This window comes from Microtus oregoni, unplaced genomic scaffold, assembly GCF_018167655.1.
Source record: "Microtus oregoni isolate MIOR12 unplaced genomic scaffold, Mior012 000043F_ref0000047, whole genome shotgun sequence".
NCBI classification, from domain to species: domain Eukaryota; kingdom Metazoa; phylum Chordata; class Mammalia; order Rodentia; family Cricetidae; genus Microtus; species Microtus oregoni.
Genome location: NW_024543210.1, coordinates 482,906 through 506,188, shown reverse-complemented (window position 1 = coordinate 506,188; position 23,283 = coordinate 482,906). Strand labels below are relative to the sequence as shown.

Here is a 23,283-nt window from a genome sequence, read left to right as displayed (position 1 = left end):
TTAGGATATAAGAGCTAGCTAGCAATATGCTTAAGCTATTGTCCAAACAGTATTGCAAACAGGAACAGTTTCTGAGTGGTTATTTCGGATCTAAGTGGCCAGGAACGAACGAGCATCTTTCCCCAACACAACTTGGGTGTCACAATACAAGTACTCAACCTTTATCCTAGAACATATCCAAAAGGTCTTTCACCTAAGTCCCCAGAAGACAAACAGTAAACTCTCCTTTCGTGGCCTCAGTAAGTCGTTTCCCTAAATGGAAACTAAAATCATTAAGCAATTACTCCTCGTTCCTACCGGTCCCCACCCTGGCAAAAACTATTCAACTTTCTATAAACTGGACTACTTTAGTGAACTCATGTAAGCTTACCAGACCCTTCCGTGGCTGCAAGGTCTAGCCCCTTATCTGCTCTGGTTGTAGGGTAGCCCAGGTCTGCCTTTGGTGAGCATCCCCTAGACACCTGGCTCTTGCCTACAGTGGTTCTGTTGGGCAGCTGTGTGAGTGACAGTGGGCTCATTGACCATCACTGTATTCACTCCACTAAGAGCGTTGCCCATCTGTGAGGGAGGCATACAAAGACCCCTTCCTCTGTACTAGAGACATCCCCAAGAGCTCTTGTGGAAAGAACAGCCTGCTGGTTTATTTTAGATAAGGTTTTACTCTTAGTCTGAGGGTCATGGAGAGCACTATTTGTCATGTGTACGTTTGTTCCACCCCCACCCCTTTTTGATAGGGTCTTGCTGTGTAGGCCTGGCTGGGCTTAAACTCGAGAGCTATCTGCCTCCACCTTCTGAGTGCTGGACTAAAGGTGTGCACCGTCACCTAGATCTGGTGCCTATTCTCACTAGATCCTTAGTAACTTCAAGGAACAGTATGCAGTGCTGTGTACACCTCCAGGAGGGCTCTAGAAGTCACCACTAGTATGGCTTGTGGTCACCCAGAGAAAAATTTAGGCTGTTCTAGAGGTGGATATTCTCATCTCCCAGAGGTCAAGACCACCACCAACTCCTATTTTTCCAAGAGCCAGACACCATCTCAGTAAGGCCACCAGCCACTGGGTTCCCACACCCACAGGGAGCCCAGCACTTGGATGCCTCTAATGGTTTGACTCATCTCTTGCTGCAGTAGCCACCAGTAGCCACCAGGTGGCACCAACAGCATATTCAGTATATCTTGGAGGCTGCTTGAACACTCTAAGAGTATGACCTTGGCTCCGGTCACCTCCATCCAAACCCATAATGGCCCCATTTTGTTCAGTCACAGACGTGCTACGTGATTTCAATCAGGGCCTCTTGAGCCCTTTTTGAACTGTATCCCCAGCAAGTTGTGATTCTTCCTGCCTACTGCTCTGTCCAGACACACAGCAGCTAGGGCTCGCCAGTGGCTTGGATAGCATCTTTTGGGGAGGGTCAAGAGGACAGTGGACTCCAGAAACAGACAGGATCTTGTCATCAGGAGTGTCTTACTGGAGGGATATCTTCCCCTGAAGGCTATCCCTGGAGCGAGCCTTAGGGATAAGGTCCCAGGTGACCCTTGCCACTTCAAACCCACAAACAGGGTTCACACTTCACACCATCCAGAAAAGCAAACCACAAACATGAAAAGCAATTTTTATTGAATTTGGAGGGACAGTTTCTTATTATAATAGTAAAAATGCTGAAGTTGAATGTTGTAAAAAACGACATGGTGCAGCAATGGCCACAGTGTCTGGCCAGGGGACAGCTGGAGAAGTAAAGCATCTAAGGACAGCGCTAAGGGACGAGCTCGTGTGAGGCAGACACTTCTGTCGCCGTGATTAACCCCGAAAAATGCCTTTCAACAGCATGACACACAGCGACAGACTGAATTCTTGTTCCTCTGTCAACCTAGGTGAGCCCTGGCCATCCCATGAGCCCTAGTGCTGAGGCTGCTCTGCCTCCTCCCATTGCAGGGAGAGCCAGCTAGCATACCACAGTGAGGTGCTTCTGGTGCCCTCCATTTGGACTTTGGCACTGGACCCTAACGACAGGTGGCAGCTCGAGTGGCCAGGTCGATGGGGGCAGTGACAGGACCCACCCAGACCCATGAGCCCACATTGCACATGGTCGCAGAAGTCCTTAATATTTTCCTACATGAATCTAATTGTTCTGGGCACTGAGGCCACATCTGGCCTCCAATTGGATGAAATAAATTAAGGAAAACCCCAGGATAATTTTCCTCCTGACCTGGCTGGGAGGTAGGCTGCTGCCCACAGTAGAAACACTCTCCCCTGGTCCTGGAGGCTGGCAAGGTTCCTCCCCAGCACATCCGAGAAACAAAACCATCAGTTAGATGATCCGTGCGGGGCTTCTGGACTCGGCAATGCAAAGGAGTGATAGCTGCCAGCCATTGCCCAAGGCCTCAGGCTGTGCCACTGGCTGAGTACGAAAACTGGGGAAAGTGTGGCCTCCGCTCGCTGTCTACACACTCCATGCTGTCATCTGTGGGACACAAGAGATGGCTCAGACCCAGACTTGGAACAGCACACCCACCCGCCACAAAACGGAGGATATGAGGAGGCCTCAGAGTGCTCACTCTCAGCTTAGTTACTCCACCCTCCAAAGGAGCTTTTTAAAAGTGTGCATTTGGAGCTGGAGAGAAGGCTGAGCGGTTAGAGCATGGGCTGCTCTGAGAGAACCCAGGCTCAATTCCCTGCACCTACATTGCATCTCGTAACTCTAGTTCCAAAACAGAGTCAATAAAAGCTTGGCACTGAGGCACCTTAGAGCGGGGTGGCCCTCACCTTGATCAGGCGGTGTGATAGTGATCATCTGGGCTGTGAACTCCTCATCAAAATATCTGGTGTCAGTCTCAGAGGTGACCTGGGGCTTGAAAGGTGGGCTCAGCTGTGGAGGGACACAAGATGATGGGTGTCAGCTGTTCCAAATTCCAATCACAATGTTCCAGCCCTCTCCATCTCCAGGTAGTGCTGACTCCCTAGGGGTGAGCCACTAGCAAAGGGTGCAGCTATAGATGAAACTGGGAAGGGCAGGCCCACAGGGACAGAAGACAGCAACCGTGCCCATCTCCCGGTGGCAGGAATAGTCCTGTCTTTTTTCTGTTTGTCATTTTTTTCTTGCAAGTTTTCTCATACATAGGGAAGGAGACAAAGATGACCAGATTCAGGGGAGCTCACTTGCCTCACTGATAGCCCAGGGACAAGAGGCAATCCAGAAAATGATATGTATATAAGTTGCTAATGTCCCCTAGAGTCCCACAGGCAAGGATCCTCAAATACCATCTCCCCAAAGTCTGGCGTAAGGGCAGTGCTACATGTCAGCTCAAGGAATCTCTAGTTGGTATAGGCAGGAGGGGTGTGCCAGCCACACCCCCATATGGTCAGAGGGCAGGGCTCCAGCTGCTGGTCCCATGTAGCCTAGAAAGAACATTCAAGGTAGGAGGGCTGGTTACACTAAAGGCAGGCTTGGTGCAGGGCACCCAACACATACAGTGTTGAGCCCACCTACCAAGCCTCATCAGCTACTCAGGGCCAAGGCTGCTTAGGAGCCAAAGGGCACCCCACCTATAGAAGAGTACAAGGGGTTCTGCTCTCTGCCAGTGACCTCCACTATGCCAAAAAAAAAAAAAAAAAAAAAAACTGTCTAGGAGAATGGGGTGGGGCTCTCTCTGGAGCTGGAGATACCTAAATATTAGCTGCCACCCTCGGTTAGCTTTCAACTTATGGCACAGGAGCCCTCCAGGGAAAAGCAAGAGTGAGGGTGCAGGAGCAGGCAATGCAGGAGTCCAATCAAGGCCTGGACAGGCCTAGCAACTGAGTGAGTGAGGCCTGCAGAGCAGCAAAGTGGCCCTATCATGTGTGAGCATCCTATGCACATCCCTGTGGTTCTGGGGGGCATGTGATTACCACAGAGCTGTGAGCCTGTCATGGGCATCTGAACCAGTGAAAACTTAAGAGTGTTTGTATGTGCGTGTGCACACACGTGATCCAGAAAGGGGCACAATGGCCAGATGCACACCTTCTTCTCATATACATCCTGCCACACGATGTTGGCAAAGAAGCGATGCTGCATGATCTCCTTGGCATCCTCAGAGCCCCCGCCAAGCCTGTGGGTGGGAGACGGGTCCAAGGTTAGACACTGCATGCAAGGTGACAGGCTCGTGGGGATGGTCGCAGGGTGGAGCTTTCTGAGCAGTTGTGGGTATCCCCTAGCTGCCTGACCACCCCCTGGGTCTGCCCTGGCTGCATGTGACTGAGCCTGTGCAGGGCAGTATGGTGGGTCCAGTGAGAAGCAGTACTGTCCAGAGGCTGAGCCTGAAGCACTGATGGCCCTTACCTCTGTGTGGGGTCCTTCTTGAGCAGCCCAGAGAGCAGGGACTTGGCCTCAGGGCCAAGTGTACGCGGGAAGCGGATCTCCTCCATGAGGATAAGCTCGAACAGCTTCTCGTGGTCCTGGTTGTAGAACGGCAGGCGGCCACACATCATCTCATACATGACCACGCCCAGCCCCCACCAATCCACTGCACGGCCATAGTCGTTGTCCTCCAGCACCTGGATGGGGGACTCTGTCACCATGTGTCTGCGATATGGGGGGGTAGGGGAACACACAAGAAGTGGCAGAGCACCTCAGGGGCCAGGTACTCAGGGGTTCCGCAGAAGGTCTTCATGGTGGCACCATCCTTGATACCCTCCTTGCACAGCCCAAAGTCTGTTATCTTGATGTGCCCGTCCTTGTCCAGCATGAGGTTCTCCAGCTGTGTAGGAAGCCTCAGTTAGCGTGGCCAGGCCCCCGGTCCCCACTTCCCCCAGTCTGTGGACACACCTTAAGGTCCCGGTATACCACGTTCTTCTCGGAGTGCAGATAGTCCAAGGCCGACACAATCTCTGCACCATAGAAGCGGGCCCGGTCCTCAGAAAACACACGCTCACGAGACAGGTGGAAGAAGAGCTGTGGGGTGGAAAGTGCTGAGGAGGCCCCACACATGACCCACAAGGCAGAGGGAAGGTTAGAGATTACCCCCAAAGAGAACCAGGGATCTGAAGATTCTAACTCAGCAGAAACAGGACATCCCAAAGCAAGCGATCATGGGCTTGCTCACGTGGCCAGGGGTGCTGCAGAGAGGTTCCAAGGCTCTCAGAGGGACAAGTTTACCCACCAAGTGCCCTGCGCTGAAGTTGCCTATGGCCCTACCTCGCCCCCATTGGCATATTCCATGACAAAGCAGAGGCGGTCATGGGTCTGGAATGAGTACTTCAGGGCCTGCAATGAAGCACAGCAAGCTTTAGCACGGATGAAGCATTAACATCCTGGTATTACACTGCCACCCAGCCAAGATACATCAGGGCACATTTCAGTGTCCTGAGACAAGGTAACACTTGTCTCAAGTATTATTCCACGCCATCCTGTCCTGCAATCAGCAAATCCTTCTGCCTCAGCCTCCCAAGAGCAAGGGCCACAAGGGGGAAACGGCATACGTCAAATGGCATATTTTGAGATGAGAGACATGGGGTCTGAGATCAAATGCAGATGGCTTAGAAGTTGACTGTACCAAGTTCTGGGGTCACTAAAAGCCTCCAGGCGGAGGAGTCTGGCACAACAGCGTTCCTAGCCCTGGTGTGCTGAGCCACCCCAGCAGCCGTCCCCTCATGGACTACAGGTGGCCCTGTTTAAAGGCATCAAGCCCAAAATGCTGACCCTGGAGCCAATCGAGCTGTTATACCTGACCTTCACTCTCCAAACCCTGAGGAAACCTGGCCTCCGAAGGAATCAGCTTAAAGATGGGTCCAAGCGGAGTAAGGGGATGGAAGTCAGAAGACCAAAGTCATGCCTCCTTCCCTGCACACGACTGTTGCGAGCACGCTTCCTGCCCCTCGCCAGTACCTCACACCCATCCTTCCCTCAGTCCGCCTAAAGCCCTTGAAGGCAGCACGCGACTGACCCACTCTATCCCACTCGGCCCTACCTCAGATGGACTCAGACTGACGGCCACTACTTACTGTAAGGAAAGGATGCCTAGAGTTCTGCAGGACACGGTTCTCAGTCAGTGTGTGGGCAACCTCGTCCTAGAGGGCAAAACCAAGTGAGCACTCATCTTCCCTGCATTCCTCTCACCCACCCTCCAGCACTGCCCACCGCGCACCTTGGCAACGATGACCTCCTTCTTGAGGATCTTCATGGCATAGTAGCGGCCTGTGGCCTTCTCCTTCACCAGGATCACCTTCCCAAAGGTACCCTTGCCCAGTAGCTTTAGGTACTCAAACTCGTTCATGGTCTGTGGATAGTAGACAGTTAGGCTTGCTCACCACAGCTAGCGTACGTGTCTAGAGCAAACAAGACTCCAAATTACCCACAGCAAACTCAAGAGAGTTTGAGACAAGACAGGCCCATTCTCACATCTATTGGCCTGCAGTGAAATTTAGTCAGAGCACTGGGGCTTGGGAGGTGGTGGACATCTTCATTTTCATTTTTTTTTAGCACTGTGGCTTCATGCATGCCAGACAAGCATCCTGCCAATTGAGGTTTATCTTCAACCCATGTAAGGGCAGCCAGGGCACCCAGGGCACCCAGACCCAAACAGGGAGTCAGTCAGTCAGGGATACAGGGCTTGCCAGATTCCTCCAGTAGAAACAGAGCCCGGACTCACCACACGGTGCTTGGGCTTGGCCAGGGACACCTCCATGTCCTCAGCCCCTGAGTTGTCACTGGGAGAACCTGATGGGAAGTCCATCGTCTCTTCCTCCTGCCTCTTGAGTCCATCAGCCACAGTCTGGATGGCGGTGGTCCACTCTTCCCTGCAGCAGTCAAGTGAGGCCTTAGGCACCAGGCAAGGGCTCTGCCATGGCTTTTACCCACCAATTGCCTGGCTACCTGTTCCTGAAGCTGCAGGCAACCACCCAGAACCTGGGTCTGCATACACTAAGGAGTATCAGAAAGCCTTAAGGTACTAGGGACAATGGCTTCTCCCATCATTTCACCACCTACACCCTGCAAGTGGCAGCAGCCTAGTTCTCCAGAATGGGTGCAGCAGAGGCCTTTGGCTCTCAAGCAGGGGGCCCTCCCCACCCCTTCCCACTCACCGCTCCTCGGGCGTCTCCACATGGAAGGTGCGCTCAATGACTGTGGTCCACTGCAGGCAGCGGATGATGAAGGTGTTGGGCTTTGGCCGCTCTGTCTTCATCAGCTGGCATTCTAAAGGAGAGCTCAGGGATGCATCTATTTGCTCCTCCATGAAATCCTTACAGTCCTGGCCAGACAGACCCTATCCCCCAGAGCTCACCCACCCTATCCCAGGAAGGTGCATTCCATCCTCCCTTTAAAAAAATTATTTATTTTGAGGGCTGGAGTGATGGCTCATTGGTTTAGAGCACTAACTGCTCTTCCAGAGGACCCAAGTTCAATCACCAGCACCCATATGGCAGCACACAACCATCTGTAACTCCAGTTCCTAGGATCTGACACCATCTTCTGGTCTCCACAAGTACCAAGCACATGCGTATATAAACACAACAAACACCCTTACACATAAAATAATTTTTTTCATTTTTAACAAATTGTTTATTTTTGACATTGGATCTTTGTTGTATAGTCCTGGAACACTCCATGTAGACTGGAAGCCTCAGACTATGGCAAGCATCCCGCCTCCCCCTCCTAAGTGCTAAGTTTACAGGTTGAGCTACCATCCTGGCTTTTTTGCTTTCTGAGGTTTTGACTGGCCTGGTTTAGCTGGTCCTGAGCTTGAGGAAATCATGCCCTGGCCTCCTGAGTGCTAGGATTACAGCATGAGCCGCCACACCTAGCTCCAGCCCCTCTTCTAGTCCTAATCTCCCTAAAGGAACAGAGAGCCAAGTTCTGGCAGCTGGGATGCTCTGCTCCAAGGTGAGGCCCTATAAGAAGGTGTTAGGTAGATCAGTTAGTCCTACACCGCAATTATTTCTAGAGTTCCTCTTTCCTTCAGCTTCTGACCCTTACCTCATGCTGGGCCTCAGGGAGGGAGGAACACTGATGTCCCCAGGAGGGACAGGAGCACACAACCCACCCACCCTGTCTGCTATAGGAGTACCTTGCTGTTTCCCCAGTCACATATAGAGTCCCTGGAAAAATTACACACATATGCAGCACCCACACTAGAAGCATACACTGGAATATGGATACTCAGAACATGCACACCTGCTGCAAGCCTGGTGCACACACCTAGAATCTGCACACTTATAAGGGTGGATCCCTGGGACAACCAGGGCCCTGAGGGTATGTGTGCAGCGAGAGGGCTTCCTGGCAAGACTCTGTAAGGCAGGAGGGGCTGAGAGGCTTCCCACATTCCATCGTCTGGGTCCTGGCAATATGAAGGGCCTCCAGGCTCCAATGAATGAGCAGGGGACAGTCTGCCAAGCCAGGGGCCAAGAGGGGCTTGAGGCCCAGTCTTGGGGAAGGCCTGTGTCAACATGGAGTGGGGGATGGGGGTGGAAAATCACTCTGAGCCTTGCCCTCAGCACATCTGGGATAGCTTGTTAGGCAAGCAGATGAATACAAGCACCAAGCTGGGGTCTCAACCCCTCCCACCAAAACCCACCTCCAAGAAAAAGCCCTTGAACTGATGAACACAGTCCCACCCAGCTCTGTTCCCTGCTAGGTATACACTACCCACCTCCTGAGGCCCAAGCCCTGCCCACTGCTCGGCAGCCCCCTTGGCTGGTGCCCATATACCTATGGGTCTGCTCCAGAGAGGCCCCTTTCCTACCTCTTGCAATAACTAAGCTGGGATTCCTTCCCCATCCTTCTGCAGAGGCAGCAAACTATGTTAAACCTCAAGCCTCTGGGGCAGATGTGGGGACTGGCCAAGTCAAGGAAAGTGGACATCTCTAGGATCTGAGGCAGATCAAACAGCTACCTGCAGAGCAGGAACATATCAAGAAGGTGCTGGGGGCAGAGTGCAGACCACACTACGGCGGACATACACTGTACTCCAGACTGGAGCCCAAGGATGACCCCAGAGTCTGCCATTAGTAACCTCATGGCTCAGGCTTATTGCTACTTATCACTATCAAACTCAACCACACCTACAAAACTAGCTGAGCCCTTGGCCAATCCCAGGCATAACACAATGTGGCACAGAGAACAAGGACATAGCTTCTTAAATTGCAAGCTCTCAAAGATAGTGTCACAATATCCCTAACCGTATCACCCTCACCAGTCTTGGAATAGGACTGACTCCCACTGGCACTCCAGCTAAGGGGACCACAAGACCCACAGGGAAAAGGACTTCTGATGGCCTTCCCAAGAATTACAGAAATAGTTCCTAAGATGTTACAGACTCCTAGAACTAGGAGCCCCTCCTCCCATTGTCTACCCAAGAGTTCCCAGTGAATGCCCTTGAGTGGCTGTTTAGTGCCATTAGGGGGACCCTGATCAGCCCACTCTCTGAATCAGGTCCAGTCACCACATGCTGGAACCTCCAGCTTTCCTAGCAAGGGCTCCCTGGGCCAGTCAGAGCTGGCCACTCACCAATCCTAGAGGAGGTAACTCAAGAGCTAGCACTGCCCAGCACCCTAGGACAAAACCTAGGGGGCTCTCTTGAGTTTTCTCAATGGGCACAGAGAGCTTCAGTTTCCATACTGGCCTGCCTAGCCACCTCACTCAACCCAAGACACTTACGTGCCACTGAGAAGTTGTTGAGGGGGGACTCGCGCTGCTCCACATCCTGAGGCCGTTCCTTGTAGCCAATAAAGGTGCCATCATTCTTGAGGAGGAAGTAGCGTGGCCGCCAGGTTTTAATGTATTCCCCTGCAGGGGTTGGGAACATAAGGAGTTGCACAGTGAACACCACTGCAGTGGCCCAGACACCTGAGAGGACCCAAGCACACAGATTCAGGTGAAGGGCGCAGTGTGAGGTGGGGAAGGGATCTGGACCACTTCAGCCTCCCCTGAAGGCACTGCCACTAGGGCAAAGCTGCCAGTGCACGTTGTTGGGAGCATCTTCTAGGGCTCTGCCTGTGTAGCAGACTCAGGAGGTGCCGCGGCTGGAACAGGGGGCCTTGGGTCCTAGCTGAGACCTGTGCTGTACCCAGCTGAGTTCTGCCCTGGTCACCCAGGTACGCAAAACACTGTTCCCTCCAGTTTTGCAACATCAGCCATAAGCAGGCACCACACTCAGGAATCAGAGCAGATGTCCTCTGTGATCTCCCAGCGACTGTCATTTTTCATACTGACACCCGGAAAAAATGTTTAATTTACATTTTGCCGAGCAAAGGAGTCTGAACAACAGGGAACTAACTAATTAGGCAACTTCTTCATCTGAGGGGACACTAGGCTGAGGACAGGAGAGGCAGCCCACAGGGCTGGGGTCCCTGGGCTCTATCTGGGATAAAGTCTGTTTGCCCCACTGAGCCCTAAACAAGGGGACCTGGAGGGATGTGTTGTGAGCAACTGCTTGGACCAGGCTACCTACCACCAGGTGCTCCACAGCACAGACCAAGTCACAAGGTCAAACACCCTGGTCTCAGGCACCAGGGAGGCTGGCCAGCTTTCCTTCTCTATCCTCTTACAGTGTGTACCAAATCGAGGTTTCCAGGTGAAATACAGTCTACCCAGTCTAGAACATTAGCACAGACCCCCTCTAGGCTCTCAGGACCTGCCAGGGTGCAAGTAGCTGGGGCTCTGGGGCAGCATATTGCAGGGCTCCACACATGATCCACCTCCCCCATCTCCACCATCTAGCCCCTTCCAGTCGACACCCTGGGAGGCATTGCCAAACACCAGCCTTAATCTGCAAGATGTTACAGTATGACCCTAACCGGGATGAGAGGAAACCTAAGAGATGGAGGAAGGCTCTTGGTGAGAGCAGTGAATAAAGCCACTACCAGGCCAAGACCCCCACTGCAGGGGCTGGCAGTTATCAGAGCGAGGGATCAGAGCACTGCAGGTCTCCTAAGTCGGCCATCAGCACTGACAAAGACCCCAGTACCACAATGGAAAGAGCAAGCATGAGCTCCTCCTGACTGTGGCTGGTGCTCCTCCAGGGCATAGACAAGATTATTCTGCTTCTCTTCAAGGGTCTACAGTTCACATGCAACCACCAGGACACCTGTGAACCCTTTCTGCCTCCCATCTTTAGCTCCCAGAAGCCCAGCTACCTCCCACAGCCACTGGGGGCCTTGAAGCAATGGTTGAAGTCAACCCTCCTTCACTCAGGAGGAGGCTCTAAGGCCTCAGCAACTTGCCTACACAACAGGAACAGAACAGGGATCTTACCCAGTCTGCAAGGTCCCCTGAGCCCCTACAGGCACCAGCCCTGCTCCTGACCAGGTGGAACACGCCTGCAAGTATTTACATGCCCAGGAGTCCCACGACAACCCCCCCCCCCCCCAACACACACACAGGGCCTAGAAGATGCAGTGGGTAAGCAGGGGCTTTGGTAACATAGCAGAGCCACTGGGGGGTGAGCAGCCCACCCCATCCTGCTCCTTCCTAGGCCACCCACTGTGCGTGCCCACCCGCCAGCACCAGTCTGGAGCTGTCGGCCCCTGATGGAGTGCCTCCCATCTCACCAGCTGCTGCTCCCCGGGACACTAACTGAGTATGGAAGCTGATGAGCAACGCACCCGTGCCCCAGAAATCCATCTTGATTTACCAACTGCTGCCCACCCCCCTGTACCCAGTACAGGCTCCCAGTGCAGGCCCCCACATGAAGACTACCACCCTGACCTCTTAGCCTAAATGACCAGCCCCAGGCCAGGTAGATTTTGGAATGTGGACCTGGAGGTATAGGCAGGGGCACTCACCAGGCAGAGGAGAAGGCAGGTATCCAGAAAGGCCTAGGTGCCCTTCCCCTCCCAGGTCTCACAGAGGCCACATGGCCAAGGAGAAAGGTAAAGTGAGGTGACCTCGTCATATCTTTCCCTGTGACAGCCTCCTTCTAGAGGAAAGGGGGCCACAGCTCTGGCACACAGATCTCTTTCTTCATCTCCTGCCTCAAGGTCTAGCCAGGTGGTCAGTGGGGTGCCAGCTGAGCCAGCTGCAGCCAGGGATGTGGCCTACATGCTAACAAGTTCGGTGTAGACAGACCCCCCAGGCCCCACCCCTCTGCAGAACTCTATCAACATATGATAAACAATACAAGAGATGGCTTCCTTGGTCCCTCATGGACTCATGGTATCTAGGAATACCATGGGGTCTCTTTTGGCGACATGAACTTTGGCAGGCCTCCCCCAAGCTCTTCATACTCCAGCGAGAAGGGACTGGTACTGAGCCATTCTGGTCTCTGCAGAAGTGCTAGGTTCTGGCCCAACCAGGATCTTCTTGACTGCCTTACTCCATCTGGATGCTTGATACCCTGACCAGGCAAGGAGAGTCCAGCTGGGGACGCAGAGCACCAGCTGGAGTGCTCCACCTGTCACACAGCCTCTGGGAATGCAGGTACACATGGCCCACTAGAGGTGCCGCGCTACAACTTATCAGGCCTGTGTTCACACAGACATGGGCAGATGATAAATGACTAGGTGCCGCCTTCACAGTGTGGTCCCAATGGCCCTTGAGGCCATAAGCCTAAAAACATCTTTTCAGTGAGCAACAAAAACAGCAAACAGCGGACAGGGGGGTTAAGCCCACGCAACACAGTAGACCCAGCTCCCCACTAAGCTCATGTGCACATCCATCCACACACCTCTATGCAGAGGTGGTTGTTAGTACCCACCTCACCCAAAGGCCTACCCTACCTTCTTGCAACAAGGCCAGTAGCACCTAGGAGGAGGCAAGGGCTTCCTCAGGCGCACCCACCTTTCCAAGACCAGATCCTGTCCAATCCTGGAGGAAAGGATACCTAGAGATGCCACCCTCTGATGTCCACATGGCCTAGCATCTGTGAGGATTAACCTCCAAATCCCTTCATCAGGGTCTCCTGGACCTGAATCATCCAGAAGGAAACAGGGAAGCTGGGCAAGGTAGTGTACACCTTTAATCCTAGCACTCAGAAGGCTGAGGCAGGAGGATCTCTTACAGTTCAAGGCCAGCCTAGTATACACAGTGAAGTAACACGCCAGCCAAGACTATACAGAGATCCTGTTTTAAAAAATAAAAGAAGCCGGGCAGTGGTGGTGTACCCCTTTAATCCCAGCAGTTGGGAGGCAGAGGCTGGCAGATCTCTATAAGTTCGAGGCCAGCCTGGTCTACAGATGGAGTTATAGGGCAGACTCCAAAGCTACACAGAAAAACCCTCTCTCAATAAAGAAAGAAAGAGAGACAGAGAGAGAAAGACAGAGAGAGAGAAGAGGAGGAGAGGAAAGGAGAGGAGAGGAGAAGAGAGGAGAAGGAAGAGTGAAGGGGATGCTGATGTTGGTCTTAACACAGTACCTCCACAAGAGGCTTTCCCTGCTTGGCCCCCGACAGCAGAGCACTCTAACAGGGCAACATAAGAGACAAGGCCATGACCTATACTTCGGACACATCCTAGGGTCACCAATGTCCTAGGCACAACTAGAGTCCTTTGATACTGGCCTGGTCCCTGATCACTGTGAGCATTTTCTCCAAGTCCCTGGTTCTTGGGGAACTGCTGGATATGCTGGGTAAACACTTTGCTGCAGTGGCAGTGGCAGGCGGCAGCTGGCAAGGCGCCAGGCGGCACCGAGCTGTTTCTCCACAGCAAAGTGAGCCCCAGCAGGCCTGGGGAGCAGGCGCCAGCTGACAGCAGCGACCAAACGTCCCCCACCGCCAGCACATCCATCCCACCGACAGCTGCCGGGTGCCCATTTACCTTCTCCAGCACATTGAGCAAGCGGTCTGCTAATAGCAGCCCACTGGGGCCTCTAGCCCAGCTCTAGCTGCCTTCTGGGCAGTGGGTGGTCAGCAGCTGGCAAGTCATCACCAACAGCCTCCCAGGCCTCCCTGAAGGCCCTGGGTTCCATGTCTCTGGACACCCCCCCCCCACACACACACAACAGACTCAATGAGCAAGAGCTGGGCAAAGGCAGGGGTGGAAGGGTGAGACTCCAGGTCTGGTGTCACCAGGTACACCACGGGCCCTGCCTTTCTGAGAGGAGTGTTCATGTGGGTCTCACATGTGGGGACCAGTGGCCAGTCTGGGCCTGCAGAAGGCTGGCCCTCCACTGAGCCCCATAGCCCACAACATTAAAATCTCTAGGAGGAGGTAGGGCTCACTGTACCCACTAGCTCTCTGGAGAAGCTGAGGAGACAAAGGGGCTCTAGAGGTCACAGCAAGGCCGAAAGTAAGCAGAGCTGTGGGTCTGCCAGGACAAACTGTCACAGGCAGGCGTCCGCTGAGAATGGCCAAGATACAGCAACCACCCAACCACAGCGCCTCACAAATGTGGTGACAGACTCCATGCGCCTGCCTGCTGCTCCGGGGTCTACTTCACATGGTGGTGCCCAGGTCTCCAGCCTCCTAGAACCCACTGGGTGTCTATGGCACTTCCCCACAACTGCCACCTCCGATCCCCTCCCTGAGTCACAGGGAGTATTTGGTGCACATGCCTACCTCCTCCACAGCACTGCTCCCACCCTCCCTGGACCAGAAAAGGCCAGTCTAGAGTCTCACCCTGCCATACATCCAACACATGCCGAGCCTCCTGGACCACTCAGATCATCCCATTCAGCTTAGTCCCACAGTCTTTGTGCAAGCCATGGAGCCTCTGTCCTGTTGCCTGGCTTTTAGATCTCTATGACAGTCCAACACCACAGCTGCCATCCTACTTCCCCAGACACACGACACAGCTGAGAGACCCCACACTGTTCCTATGCTGAGTCCAAAAGCTGTGCCCTCCTGTTACCCATCTTCCTCCCTCTCTACCTCATCTGTGGTAGAAGCCCAGACAGTTCTATAAGATGGCTTAGCAGGTAAGAGCACTTGTCCCTGATGACTCAAGTTTGATCCCTCGATCCACATCACAAGGTATCCTCAGAACATATGTATATTGTAGCACATGTGAGCGCTCCTCCCCCGTGCGTGTGTGTGTGCATGCATACAGACACACACACACATACTTAAAAAGGGGGGGCATTCAGACAGAGCAGAAAGGCTGTGCTGGGAAACAGAGCCAGCCCCAGCCTTGCCTTTACCCCACAGATAACAGAGACTACAAGGACCAGCCGGACCCTGGCCAAGGGCAGGAAGCCTTCTCTAAAACAGTGTCTTAGGGACCACTACCTCCTAAGTCCTATGCCAAGAGCCCAAAAGGGTGAGGTGGGGAACTCATGCGAGTTCAGACCAATCTACACTGCAAAGTAAGACCCTATCTCCAAAAACATGTACTGAAGGAATGAGGTGGGAATGGGGAGAAGCAGGCAAAGGACAGGTCCCTGGGCATCAGAAGAGATCACTGAGAGGCTACTGGTTGCTCCTCCATCCACCTGCCTGGGTTGGGCCTAGGTCTTGGCTGGGAAGGCTCTTCTGAGGAAGTGCTGGGTGTGGGTGAAACACCAGCCATAGTGGGGTGGCTAGGACAGTCTCAACTACTGTTACAGGAGGGCCTAAGGGTTGGTGCTGGCTCTGGGCCTGGCCCGGGTGTGACTAGGCAGAGAGAACTGCTAGCCAAGAACAGGACAGTTCTCCCCGCTACCCATGGCACTTCTAGGAACCAGCCTGATGCAACCACTCAAGCTTCTCCTAGCAGAGGCAGGAATTCATGGCTCTGCCCATCCATGTAGCACCCCCTCTCCTCCTAGGGCTCAGTGTACCTCTGTACAGGACACTCTGCCACCCTGCAGAACTGGCAGGGCAAAAAAGCTGTCCCAGGCCCAGCAGCTCAGTGGAGTCCCATATCCACACATTTCCCCATCTCCTTGGGACCTCCACGTGGTTCAGCCCCACAGAGACAATTCCAACTAGAGGACAGTGATCAGGAAGCCAAAGAAGTGCTGCCCACTCTGGAATCACCAGGTTGGGCCAGCAGTGACCCCTCACACCCCAGTGGAAGGCCGCCCAGCTTCCTCTTTTGTTGTTTGGTTTTAAGGGAGAACTCAACATGCTCACAAAACAGGAAACTCAGCCCAGCACCAGCCAAGACTCAGCCACAGCCACACACTACAGTGGACTGTCCCTCCAGGGGTGGGCCCAAAGCATTCAGCTGCCACCCTCTGTCCAGTTCTCTAGTGGGTGCCACATGTTTACCTCTCTCAGGCTAAGCCCCCCCCCCCCCCCCGCCAGCACAACTCCTGTTCCTAAATGCTGACCTGCCCACTAGGCTCAGGACCACTGACTCTCCCCAGAAATCATGAGTTCAGCACTTATTGATCCAGACCCAAAGCCAGAGAGCCCTATACCATATTCCAGCTTCTCTCCACCCGTATCTGAACCTCCTCTACCTGACAGGCATTGACAGCTAGATGGTCCCTAACACGCTGGGCCCCTCAACTACCAGTTTGCTGAGTGGGTGAGCCTACAAGTTGGCCCTGCAGCCGGTATATGCTACCTACTCCCAACAGTCCCTCCATCTACTGTGTCAGGTCCTCTCCTGACCCACCTGTTCCAGCCACCTGTTATGGGCTGGGGGACACAACAATGACTAACCTGACCAAGTAGATGGCTATAGGACAGTTTCTCTGTACACAGCCCAGCAGGTATCAGGATTTGGGGGAACAACCCAAAAGGGTAACACAGATAAGTCTGTGGCCTCAGTACAGAGCTCATTTGCAAGCTGAGGACTGAAATCAGAGGTCAAAAAAGTTCAGCCACCTGCAATTTAACCCCAGGTTGGCTATCAAAACACTGTCAGAGTTCACTGACCCCAAATCTCTGCAACTGGGGACATGTAACCAGTACTGAGTCCTGGCATGTCCACTCTCCTGGGTGACGCTGCCGTCCTCACTGCCCATCCACCTGCTCATCAGACTAGTGACCTTGCTGCCCGCTCATCTTTAGTTCAAGCCCACTGCCTTCCATAGGTCTATGGGCCCCTTGAAGGACGCCCAGAGGCTTTCAGGTCCAGCTGCAGATCAATAGTTAGAATGTCTGCTCTGGCACTGGGCACTTGGCTGGGCACCCTCTGGTCCAGGACACAAATAGAGCTCCCAAGAAGTAGTTTGGGAACTCTTCTTGAGGGGTGAACTCCCACGGAGTAGGAGAAACCTGGACCTGGTATCTCTGTAGATACGGAATGAAGGGGAGGAACATCCTCTCTATATGCCCAAAAAGCCCTGAAAGCATGGCCAGCCCATGGGGAGCTTGGGAGTTTAGCTGAGAACCAATGTATGTTCTCCAAGTGCCTTGCTGAACATGGGAGACCTAACAGATGGGTTCAATTACCAGTCAGAAGTACTCTAACCTACAGAGCCAACAAAGTAGAAGATATGGGAGGGGGGGAGTACCCAGGTGTGCAAGAGATCCTGGGAAACTGAGGGACAATTGTAGTAGCCTTTCTTCCCTGCCTACCCCAGCCAGGTCAGAGTGGCCTCAGGTTAGAGGTTGACCTAACGTGTTCTGGCTTCAACTCAAGACAGGGAGAGAGCTAGAATCCCAAACCAATGATGCGGGTATGAGTTGGAGCCCATAACATATATAGCTAAGGGTGTTCAGAAGGGAGAAATAATGGTCACCAAGGCAGGCTTTTCCCAGCAAGCAGCAGTAGGCCAAGCAGTGGGAAGAGGCTGGGCCAGAGCAGGACACAGTAGGAGAACCCAAAGCAGGAATGACAATATGGATGTCATCATCCCCATCAGAGCCCTTACTACCTGGGCTGGAGCTAGAGGAGGATAAGGGACCACGAGAATGGCCTGAGGCTGGTCACCAGGCAGCTGTCCCCAGAGGCTGCTGAGGGTGGGAAGCTCCTACCCCAGACAGGTGTTCCCTGTCCATTCCACAGGGTAGGTGTCATGTCTAGTTGGGCCATCCCACAGATAACAGTCTCCTCCCCACCCACTCACCACCATTTTCATGCCATAAATGTGGAAATCAAGGCCTAAGGAACTCAATGACCTTCTCCTGGAGAGGCACGATGACACAGCTGCCAAATCAGGTTCAAACACAGCCTCTGGATACCCACAGGGCCTGATGTCCTGTCCCACCTGGCCCCCTCAGAAGGCTCAGCCATAAGGAGCAATACAACACCCCCTAGGCCTCAGAAGGGTTCCTGCCTGGAGAATGTACCAGTAACTTGAGGCCCGGCAAGACTGGCCCTAACTCTAACAGCCATACATATCCATCTGTCCATGAAATAAGCTGTGTGTGGCCAGGGTAGAGGAGAAACAGGAGCCAAAGGGGATGAGCCCCACTTCCAAAGAAGACTGACAGGTGGGGCAGACAGTAGAACATGAGCCCAGGAGTTGAGCTCACCAGGCAGGACTCCTAGAGGGCCAGGGAAGGAGGCCCTGGGGAGACAGGAAGGCAGGTGGGGGCCGGACAAACTGGAGCCAGATGGGCGGCACAGGTCAGATTCTTCCCAGTTAGCTGCCATAATGAGACCTCTCAACAGCTGACCACATCTTCCATGGCTGCTTGAGTCCTCCTGAGTCTCCATCCAGAAAACCTCCCCCACCTCTTAGCGCCTGTGGCTCTCAGGCCTGTTCTACCAGAGCTCTGTCTATCCCGCATCTCATGTCCTAACACCAACTACACCAACTTCTGTCCCCACTCCCCATCTTCTGTGTCTGCGTCCTCCTCCGCCCACCAAGATCACAATTCCCTCTGCTAGAGAGCCAGAAGGAGGAATGGGAGGGGTGACTCGCATTGGCAAGGATCACAAGAACTTCCGGTGGGAGCAGGTCTGCAGGAAGAGGAAGTCAGGAGGGGCTGAGATGCCCGCCCTGGAGAAAGAGCAAGTGACTGTCCTGGGGAACCGGCTTTGAAACTCACTGCTGGCAGGAAGGGGCTGGTGGGTAAGCTGGACCGTGAGGGGCCCTGGCCTAGGAAGAGCCAGTTAGCTCTTTAGTTCTGATGCTAGCATGCCCCTGCTGGGCCCCTGCTGATGAGGAGCCCCCTGACTTCAGGAATCCAGGACTGAGATGGGCACAGGGCCAAGCGGAACAACCCTGCCCTGCCTGCCCTCAGGAGCCCTTGGGCAGTGCCCAGGCTACCAGCCTGCCAGCCCTGGAACAGCAGCCATGTCCTTGCTGCCTTCCAGGAAAGCCAGGAATGAGGCTGAAGCAGTCGGCCCCACCCCCCAAGCCGCTCAAAGCAAGCCCTGCACAGGGCCTCAGCCTCTGGCCAAGAGGCCCCAGGAGGAGGCCATGACCTCCTCCTACTATGGGAAAAGCTGGGCCTGCACACTCCTCTTGAGGCCGACCTAAAGCCCCATGGTGGGGAGGTGCCACTCTTGAGCAGGCCTCGACACAGCAAGACAGCAAGTACTCTTGGATATGGCCACAAAGTTGCCAGCTAGGGCAGTATAGCTCCTCCCCCAAGTTCTACACCCAAGAGCTGGGCAGACCCAGGCCCAGCCCTGCTCCTGCAACGCACAGGCACTGACCTCGTTTGTGCAGCCAGCCCTCCTTCACAATGGCTACGTCGTTCATGGTATCCGTGGCCCCCACAGACTGGGGTAACTCAGGGATGCTCAGAGTGTCTTCTCAGCAGGCTGAGCCCAGCTGGCCTGGCCGCAGCGTCTAGAAGTCAAGAAAGCATATGAGGCAGATTCCAGCTTGGGGTCAGCTTTAGTGAGTTCCAGACGACCCCCATTACCCACGCCCCCTCATGGGGCTTACCCCTCTCTGGCCCTGGTTCCCTCTACACCTTTACCCTGCCAGTGTCCTGATTTATCTCAAAACACTGCTGTGTGAGACCCACCTCCATAGCCGCTGCACCCAAAGCCAGGCATGACAGTCTAGGATTCAGGGCTAAGGCCCACCCCTACCCTCCTGGCCTCTGCTGAAACACTGTATCCCCAGAAGGCCTTTCCTGACAGTCAGCTTGCAGGATCTGCTACCCAGCAAACAGTCCACCTCCTCCAGGCAGTCAGCCCTGACTGCTTCTGCGTTGCCCCATACTAGCAAGGAGTGCTCGTTAGCTGTCCTCGTCCTGCATTCTCATCACCCTCTAGTCGAGGACGCCTAACGCAGAACACAGGGTTCCTACCTGCTCGGATTAGGAACACAGGAATGTAAACACTGTAAAGGCTCCAGGCGGAGCAGGCAATTCAGTCTTTCCTTCAGGGCAACACGCAAAACCTGCTCCAGTAAAACCCCAGACTCTCTCAAAAACAGGTCCCTGCTCCTCTGAAGTAGCCTCACTCATCGGGCTAAGGTGTACCGGGCATCTGTGGTTTTGCCTAGCCTTCACTCTAACCAGGGACAAAGAGACGTCTAGACAGCGAGCAGTTAAGGAGCACTCAGGGCAGAGCAGTTATAGCATTCAGCCCACACATGGGGCAGGCAACATACAAGGCATACAAGGTCCTGCAGTGGCCCACCAGCTAGCCTGTGTAGAAGCACACTTGGCCAGCTCATCTTGCAAAGTTCCCGCACCACTGCTTCTAGGCTGGAGGATCTCCTGGGCATCTCTCAAGCCCCAGTCTTAATCGCCAAGTCTGTGCACTCTGGGAACTGCATTCGGCACTCCTTTACCAGAGAACCGGTGAGGTCCCTCCACCTGGGTCCTGGGAAAGGCCCAGGAAAGACAAGGTCAGTGTGGAAGAGATGCCAGCTGGGGTCTACTGCAGCTGACCCAGACAACGCCCTAGGGACCTCTTTAGCCTAGAAGGCACAATCCAGCACCCAGAGTCACTGTTACTTTGCTTTGACTGAAGCTAAATGTGACAAAAGGAAGGCCTCGCTGCCATGTGTCAAATGCCAAATACCTGACCCAAGAAGGAAAGCTCCCACCCCGCCCTCAACAAGCAGGCAGCAATGGAAAGCCAGGATGAAAAAGACAGCCAAAAAGGAACCCCAGGTGATGGCTGTCACAGTGGGTGTGGCCTGGAGGCAGAGGGTTGAACTGCAAGACCTCTCTCTGGATGCCCCCCACCCCCACCCAGACCCAAGGTCTGCTGATGACAGTCAGCTGTCCAGCGCCCTGTAAAAATAAATTTATATGCATGGAGTGAAGAGACGCGGCAATGTTAACCAATGTCCACATCAAGCAGCCCTGAGCGTGGGACCTTCTTCCCCCTGTGCCCCTGGAGGGCCTTGCTCTAAGGGCACATGGTTGCTATTGTTAAGTCTTAAGAGTTCAGCCCCTCTGGGACACCGGGCCCACACACACAGCTGGGGCCCCTCCAAGGCGATTCGCCCTTCACTTGAGTGGTGGTTCTAAGCAGTCAAGGCTAGCCACTGGAGCAAGACCAGGGGCCAGGGGGAGGAGAGTCTGGCCACGGAGCAGAGCCACCACAACCTAACTCAAAAATCAGTCCTCTTTAGACAAATCCATCAGCTCAACGAGTATCCTGAATCCCAGATACTGTGATCCCTGCCCACGCGTCCTCCAAGCCCCAGCACCTCCAGAAACTACCTAGTCCAGGAAGCACTTTCCGGGCCCAGGAGGGCTAGCAGTCCTTTGTGGGCTAGCCTGGGCACAGTGCCCACCGCGCACCCGGGCACAGTGCCACCGCGCACAACTTTCTGTCCGTGGGAAATGAGTTCTCCTTCCCAGGGCCCTCCCACCACACGCAGGCCGCGGGGCGAGCCTTTCTCCTACCCTCGCTGGCCGAGTGCCCAGACAGCCACAGGCCCCGGGGCGCACCGGCTCCCACTGCGCACGCTAACAGGGCCCCTCTCCCGCGGCCTGGCCCCGCGGGGCGGCCACCCAAGGTCACGCGGCGGCCGCCCGCACCCTCGCCGGCGTGGGCCTCCTGCGCGATCAGCCCGGCCCCGCGCTCCCCGCCCAGGCCTCCGTTCGGCCACTTCCTGCTCTGTTCGGAGGCGCGGCGCGGCGCGGCCGGGAACAAAGCGGGGTGGCCGCGGCCCGGAACAGGGCGCGGCGCGGGCACTCACCGGGCCGCCGCGTGCGGGCGACGGGGCCTAGCCGGGCCGCGGCCTCGGGCGCCCGCCGCTCCGCATCCCGCGGGCGGGCGCTGGGCGGGGCCGGCTGGAGGCAGCGGCGGCCGAGCGCGCGCTGCTGGCCGGGTCTAGGCCGCCGCGGTGCCGGCCGCCGGGCGCTGCTCGGTCCGCTCTGCCTGTCCCGGACTCGCGTGCGCTACCGCGCTGGGCCGGCCGCCCGCCGCCTCGGTGCTGCCGCCGCCGCCGGCCGCCGGCCCGCCTTCTCCCCGCCCCGCGCCCGCGCCGCCCGCCCACATCCGCCTCCGCCGCCCCGGGCGCCCCCGGCGCGGCCCACGGCCAGGGCGAGGCACCCTGTGAGCGCGAGCGCGGCCCCGCGGGCGCCGCCCTCGGGTGGCCCCAAGCCAGGGCCACGCGGGTAACGGAGCCCCGCCGGGGATCCAGAGCTCCAGCTCTGGCCTAGGTTCCCCGTTTTTGAACGACCTGGCACTTATCGGCCTAGCTCTCCAGACCCCACGGAGGCGGCGTGGGGAGTGGATCAGTTTGACTTTCTCAAGAGGCCCAACTGTCCCCATCTTGGGAGCCGGGAGAGGCCGGCCACCGGTGTCCTAAAGGCCACACAACACAAAAAGGAAGGCTACTGGGGGCTCAGTCAACTCAGTACTGTCTGCCACAGAGACTGATAGGCACTCGGCAGGTGACAGGGAGAAGGGGACACACCTGGACATCCAGAGGGACCGGTGTATGTTGGGGCCGACTCAAGGGGAGGGCTCATTCAGCCAAGACCTCGCTGTGGATTCGGATGGGCGAGGCACGGGGGGGGGGGCGGGAGGACGGGGGGGGCGGTTCCTTATGGTGTCCCGGAATTGAAGAGTCAAGGTGGCTCCGGCGTCTAACCCACCCTCCGCCCCCCCCCCTTCAGCCTGCCCCAGAAGTTCCCGCGCAGAGCCCCTCCCTCATCCCTGAGGCCCAAATTAATAATACCTTCACGTGTTTGGTATTTTTTCCCAGGGGGTATTTTTTGTTTTTCATCCAAGGGTCAGAGTTCACCTAGAGTGTAAACAGGAGGGCAGATTTAGTCCACGCTAGCGTCCAGAATGGAGTCGCCGCTAAAATCGGCGCTCTTTCTCAGCCTGCTGGGGTTGACCTAGGAAACACACCCTTCTCCGGGAAAACTCTCAGCAGGGGCATACACTCCTGGGGGTGGGGTGGGGGAGGTCTGTTCGTTGTTCCTGCACTTCGGCTGCCCCAGCTCAGAGCACCTCCAGGGCGCTAAGTCAGAGGCCCAGCAGGTCTGTGCTGTTCCAGCTGTATCCCTGACCTGAGGGTTACCCTCAGAGACTGACAGTCACACACACCCCTCACTCAGCCAGCAAACTTTTACCCTAGGCCCCCTGACCCTCCTCCCAAGCTTCCCTAAACCCAGTGCTACATAGG

The 23,283-nt window shown here is 55.2% G+C and overlaps 1 protein-coding gene across 2 annotated transcripts; it reads right to left on the bottom strand.

Annotated features, from left to right (window-relative positions):
- Positions 1-1,595: 1,595 nt before the first annotated feature.
- Akt1 (AKT serine/threonine kinase 1) lies at positions 1,596-22,092 on the bottom strand. Of its 2 annotated transcripts, none has more exons than XM_041633367.1 (14): positions 21,844-22,092; positions 19,386-19,521; positions 9,628-9,756; positions 7,056-7,167; positions 6,623-6,770; positions 6,119-6,250; positions 5,976-6,041; positions 5,170-5,238; positions 4,801-4,926; positions 4,604-4,732; positions 4,315-4,529; positions 3,997-4,084; positions 2,763-2,865; positions 1,596-2,460 (listed from the first exon to the last, which is right to left on the bottom strand). In XM_041633367.1, the coding sequence occupies exons 2-14, from the start codon at positions 19,429-19,431 to the stop codon at positions 2,381-2,383; spliced, it is 1,443 nt and encodes a 480-aa protein (XP_041489301.1). In that variant the 5' UTR covers positions 19,432-19,521; positions 21,844-22,092; the 3' UTR covers positions 1,596-2,380. The 2 variants fall into 2 exon arrangements, with proteins under 2 accessions (XP_041489301.1, XP_041489302.1); XM_041633368.1 differs by lacking the exon at positions 21,844-22,092 and adding an exon at positions 21,548-21,728.
- Positions 22,093-23,283: the final 1,191 nt, after the last annotated feature.